At 47.9% G+C, this 6,045-nt stretch overlaps 1 protein-coding gene across 1 annotated transcript in view; it reads left to right on the top strand.

The window, feature by feature from the left end:
- The first annotated feature begins 4,957 nt into the window (after positions 1–4,957).
- The window catches only part of LOC119437579 (zinc finger protein ZXDC), a 67,103-nt gene continuing 66,015 nt past the window's right edge, over positions 4,958–6,045 (top strand). The window contains exon 1 of the mRNA XM_049660728.1: positions 4,958–5,468. Coding sequence (XP_049516685.1) covers positions 5,000–5,468 — 469 coding nt within the window. The 5' untranslated portion in view covers positions 4,958–4,999. The remainder of the gene's footprint in view (positions 5,469–6,045) is intronic.

The following is a 6,045-nucleotide window of genomic DNA, read 5'->3' as shown; positions in this document are numbered from 1 at the left end:
CGAGGAAACAGCTAGTGTTTACAGCACACGAAAAAAAAAAAAAAAAAAAACCCGAACAACCAGCCGTCAGATCGCGGTGCCCGGTCAGCTTTCGAACGACGGTCAATAGCAGCAACCATATTTGTTTGCCGCTTAAGTTTCGTCAGTGTCGTATTTTCTGTTGAAGTGCGCATAAAGTAGATGTTGAACTTTTAATCTAAATTACTAAGTTGATATCGCATATAAAAGGCCGTAATATTTATTGACATCAAAGAGAAGTATCGCAGAGAAGGGAACACGGCGGGTGGGGAGAATATAAAACTGCGACCGTAGTCAGCCGCAGTTGCACATAGCACGTGTGCCATGGCGGCTGCCATGTCAAGGCGAGGCGTCACGCGATCCATGCGTGCATGTTAGTGAATGAACGATGTGTTTTTAAGGAACCCGTGGTGTTAGCGCCTGCGCATCTCATTCGTGCAGTAGTATATTTGAATAGTGTTATCTATGGCTGCAGTTGTGACTTCAAAACAACGCAAGGCAACTGTTTTATCCCTGCCCTTCGCGGCTTTGTGGATTTATCAGCGTGCATCGATGTGCAGTCTTCTCCCCGGCGCCGATTCACCATTTAGAGGTAATTATACTTCTTATTCTTCTTAGTATGAAGTGTTTTCTTTTTTTTTTGTTTTATCCTGACGGTGGACGTAAGTACTTCTGTACAGTGCCGTCGGGCCGATTGCTGTGTGCGTTGCAGCAATGACATGTCTGTTTCCGACAACGCTGTGCAAGATTTCTGTCTAGAGTTCTTTATATCTGCCTTCTGTTTCGATGGAACACATATCTTATGTTGATTTTGTGTGCTTTATAATTGTCCTATCGTGTCACGTGGCGTCATTTTTTATTATGATAAACATTTTGAGCTAGCATATATCACTGTCCTAAAATTTGTTTGGTAATTCTGTATTCTAATTCTTCTAAATGTGTGTATTTTTGTGCCCAGGTTTTTGTAGCGTTAGCTACACTGGCCTAGCCAAGCCCGTTTCGCGTGGCACATCAAGAGCCGTGCTGCGCATGCGCAAGGATCAGTGATGTCACACGGCTTGCGCACCGCCGCCACCGGAGCCGGCACCTCTCGCGCACTCCGCCGCCGCCGCGCGCGACTCACCGCCGCCGGTCTGCGCATTCCAGAGGAGTGACGTCGTAGCCGTGGTAGACGCACTGGCGCCGGCGCGCGCTCGCTGTGCAGTCGCCGTCTGACACTGCGCTGGAGCCACTGCGCTTCTGACTGGCGTTTGCCAGTGTGGTATAGCCATGGAGAAGGAGAGCGCAAATGCTGCTCAACAGCGCAGAAGAACGGAGAAGCTTGACTCATCGGATCCCGAAGTAGTTGCCTGGCAATTAGCGGTTGAGCGTAGGAGACAACCAGGAAAGCTAAGAATAATCAGCTGAACCTTTGCTAACGCTACGTATATCCTGGCATAGCCGAGCTAAGCCACTGCAACTTTTTTAACCACTTCCTCAAAAGGACGTCCTTTGGTAGAAGTCAACGAAAAGCTCGCAATCAAGACTGCTGACCTGATGAAGATCTCGAAAGATGAATCTGTAAAAATACATGCTGTGCTAATAAATGCTTTTAGCAATTTTACCCGTTTTTCGTTATGTATTGGTACATTGCAACATTTTCTTTCACTAACAGACTGTAGTAGTGTCAATAACCTAATAGGCTATTAGTGTTTGTATTAGAATTTTTGCTAGGGAATTAAGCAATAATAGCTGAACTGCCTTAGTTGTATGAAATCCATCAGCAGAATACACTTTTGATAGGCTTCTGCATGGGCCAGTTGCAATGGGGACCAACTGGGACCAGTTGCAATGGGGTCCAACTGGGAATTGTTCCATAAACCAGTTTAACTGGAACCAGTTGCATTCCCAGTTGGAATTTTTCACCTGGGAGCTAGCCAATATGGACCCGACCCTTTGAGGTAACATTCGAGTGACAGTGCAAGGGCTGCAGTTTCACGTATCCGTCACACTGTATGTAAGTCTATATTGCGGCGTTCGGTGAATGCTGTGAACACAGCATGCGGCTGTGTAAACGTCGACATGTAGTGTACGCTTGCAGCGCTTGTTGTCGTCTGCTGCACACACGGTCGCCAAGTGACTTGCGCCTGAGAGAAAACGGGGGAAAAGCGTGCCTGTTCCCTAGGGCTCTCGGGTGCCGCGCGGGGAATACAGCGCGCAAGATGGCCAATAAAATTGCTTTCTTTCTCTGCAGGCACCTAATAGCTAATATAATATTTTGATGTCCCGTAATACTGAACGTTAACTATTATTATACAGGAACCCATAGTATGGTTGAAAACATTTTGCGATGATGTCCTTAATCAAAATGTGTATATTAATTAACGCGTAAGACAACTTTCTTTCGTATCGATGTAAGTTCAACGCATTGTCTAGTAAGATTTTATATATTTCGCTTGTTTTTAGTTTAATTTATTAAAGTGACGTCACTTTCGTGCGTTGCTGGAGCCGTGTCCGTGTGGACTCGTCTAGATAGAGTGTACTAGAATATTTGGGTAGTGGAAAGAGCGGCGGGCAGCGCGTGAGGCACTTGATGTTAACGCTACCAGGTGGCGCCAGCGGCTCCTAACCGAGCAGCAGCAAGCGCTCGAAAGCGGTCAGGCAGCCGGAAGCACGGAAGTTTTCTTTTATTATTAATGCAGTTATGCATAGTACTCGCGCTGCAAATGTCATTGATAGCTTATGAGCGAATTAATCAAAGCAATATGACTTCAGCAGGGCTAAGCTTTCGTCAGATTACCTCCGCTGAGGAGACGGCGCCAAGGCACGAAGTGCGTGAAGCTTCGCGCTTACAGTAAGAAGTCGTCTTAGGAGATCTTGCGTGGAATGGCGACGTCTGCGTCAATTTACTGGCGTGTTAATACGAACAGCCCCTGTGAGATGCATACATCACGTCACGAGTGCACGCTCCGGGCACTTCGTACTCCCGCCAGTTCTCTTATCACAGGCACGCGCCTTTGCGGCACTAACAGACAGCAATTCCAGGTGTTCTGCGCGTTTCTTTTTTCATATTTTGGAGTAAATTTTAAATTAAATCGCGATATCATTATGAGGCACGCCGTAGTGGGGACTCCGGGTTAATTTAGACCACCTCGGGTTCCTTAACGTGCACTCAATGAACGGTACAAGGGTGCTTTTGCATTTCGCCCCCATCGAAATGCGGCCGCCACGGCCGGTATTCGATCCCGCAACCGCGGGCTTAGCAGCGCAGCACCAAAGCCCCTATGCCACCACGGCGGCGTAATGTTTTGTCCCTGGAGTGGCAAACCTCTCCTCTTTTGTTACGGTTTTCTCTTGTTCCTCAAACACAAGACGAAGCTATCGTTTCATTTAATACTGAAGCATATAAAATGCAATATTGAAGGAAAAAAAAAAAAACATTTTTTACAGACCAACTGTTTATTTAAATCCGTTGGTTCAAGACATGCACGTGCACCAGGTATAATCACAACACAATTTGTTCAGAGCTGATGTGCGTAAACTGTTCACGCGAAAGTTTAAAGGAACGGAGTAAGGTTCCCTGAAAACCAAGCAAGCACGCTCATGTGCAGCGGCTTAGCTTTAGGTATTTAGCAGTTTCCGGTTTCTGGCACCCAGCGCCAAAAAAAAAAAAAAAAAAAGAAAAACAAAAAGAGAGAGCCCTTACAATGAAGTGCAGACGGGTAGTCGGCTAGTCGCAAACCGCCGACGTTTCCGTCGAGTGTGGCCTATTCGTCTTTGCGGTGCAAATTCCTATTCCACTGATTTCGTTGGGCTTCGTCTTTCGGGGCTTTAAACAACGACAACGTCTGTTCATTTAGCTCACGAAATCCGTGTACCGGCTCTTGCAACCTCATCTCATCTCCCAATTGTTGGCTCATACCCACTACGGGGGATGCCAAGAATCCGGTGATTTCAACTATATATGTTTATTAGAATTTAAACAAAAACTAAATTTGTATAGCACAAATTAGAAAAATACCATAAAGAATTTTAAGATAAAATAATTTTGACATAAAAAAGGTAAATAATAGGAATAATTCATAATTCTAGAAATCCAGCAAGGTACTCTTTTTGTGTCTCTTATGAAATTGTAAACTCCAAGAAAAGCATCCTTGTGGCTGTGTCCCAGTGAAGTCACCCCAAAAAGAGAGAATCGTTGGCGAGGTTAGTCTTTCGAAATGAAATTTCGAAGTGTTTTATCAGTCTTAAAATTCGGTGGCACAACAGAATAACTTCTTGTTGGGCGAGTCGGTGTTTACAGTAGCGCTCGTCTTTCCTCTCGTCTTTCGCGGTTGTCTTTTATTTCGAGTTTTGCGCTAATAAGTATCATGTTTGGTGGCACAAGAGGAAAAAAATAAGTGATCAATGAATTCAGGTGCATTGCAAAAAGAACATAAAGGTGACACAGCGAGACCAGACCTGTGTAAGTAAAAATTTAGAGGCGGTATATGGCATCTCAATTTTGTAAAGGAATCTGACACCGATTATTCTTCTACGGTAAACAAAGATAGTGGAAATCAGAAGAAGGCGTTAAAATAGATTTTGCGATAGCGCAACAAAATCTAACATGTCGGAAACGCGGTAAAAGACGCAGAAACTGCGTCCGCAACCTCACTGACAGCCGCTACTGCGGCCGCGATCTCCTCGGTTTTTTGATGCCAGCGCCACGCGCGGCGGTTACAGAAGTGGCAACAGCTCTTCCTTAGGCCGCGCCGCGCGCTCTTTCCACTACCCAAGGTATTCTAGTACACTGTAGTCTAGAGTGCACTGCGGCACAGGAGACGCTGCCTATTCCCATGCGAATTCCCAAGTGAAAGGAGCCGCAGCGCCGCCTGCCGGTTTCTGTGCAAACGACCTCGGCGCGCGGATCGTCCTCGCCCCACTACACCTTTCTAGTTCACTATAGCTGTAGAGTAGCGCGTCACCTCGCGACACTCTCGACCCGAAGCGTGCCCGCAATATGGAGGACCCCTCTTCTTCAACAGCGACGGGGTCTCCGCGAGCGCGGCAAGGCGATCATGATGGCGCCGACGCTAGCGAAGACGTGGACCGCGGAGTTCTGTGCGACGAAGTTTGCGACGAAGAAGAGCTTTGCTCCAAGGCGGCCGCGGACTTCCTCTCTCTGCGGTCCTCGAGCGGCGATCCGTTCCAAGATGGCGAAGAGCCCTTGGACGATGCCGTATACGGCCGCAACGGCGAGTTTCTGCTTTCCAAGAAGCCCGACGAGTGGACGCGCGGCGACGCGCTCGCGAACCTTGTGTTTGAGCTGCGGGCTGACGACGAACTGTTCGGGGGAGCCGAGCGGCTGCTCTGCGTCCGCGATCTCTTCGAGACGGGCAAGGAAGACGCCGTCAGGGACCCGGAGGCCGCCGACGCGGCGGATGCCGAGCCCTCCGACGAGCCACAAGTGGCGCCGGCGTTGGTTTCAGGTGAAGCACCGCGTGCCATGGGGTGCCTCGACAGCACTGCCGAAGCACCCTAGGTTTGACGGGCCTTGCACGTCGCGGTTGGCGCGAAAAAAAAAAAAAAAAAAACAAATGCGCGCGAATGCTGGTACTGGCGCATTCGCACGCATTTAGATGTGGCAGTGATGCCGCTTTCTCGCAAAAGTGTCTTCGTTTATGGTGGCATCTAATGGGCGGCGGGGCATAGCACCTAGTTGCTGCCCACGGGTATTTGACCGCGCGGCGGAAACTGCGCCGATGTGTGGCTGACGTTGGCTGCAAGCTCGCGGCGGCGCGTGCAGCTGAGGTCGCTCGCACTCGCGCTGCCAATGTAGCTAGAAAAATGGAGCCATGTGCAGCAATGCTGATCAATCATCGGTGCACTGCGTTTAGTTACATTCCATAATTGGAAAAGAAGCAACTAACGTAGTACAAGACCAAAATCATGGCAGTAGCTCACTGCTTCCATATCTGTTATGAAGTGAATATTGACATTGTGTGTGTGTGTGTGTGTGTGTGTGTGTGTATATATATATATATATATATATATATATATATATTA

This window comes from Dermacentor silvarum, chromosome 1 (assembly GCF_013339745.2).
Source record: "Dermacentor silvarum isolate Dsil-2018 chromosome 1, BIME_Dsil_1.4, whole genome shotgun sequence".
NCBI classification, from domain to species: Eukaryota; Metazoa; Arthropoda; class Arachnida; order Ixodida; family Ixodidae; genus Dermacentor; species Dermacentor silvarum.
Note: the sequence above shows the minus strand (reverse complement) of the source record. Positions and strands in the feature narration are given on the sequence as shown.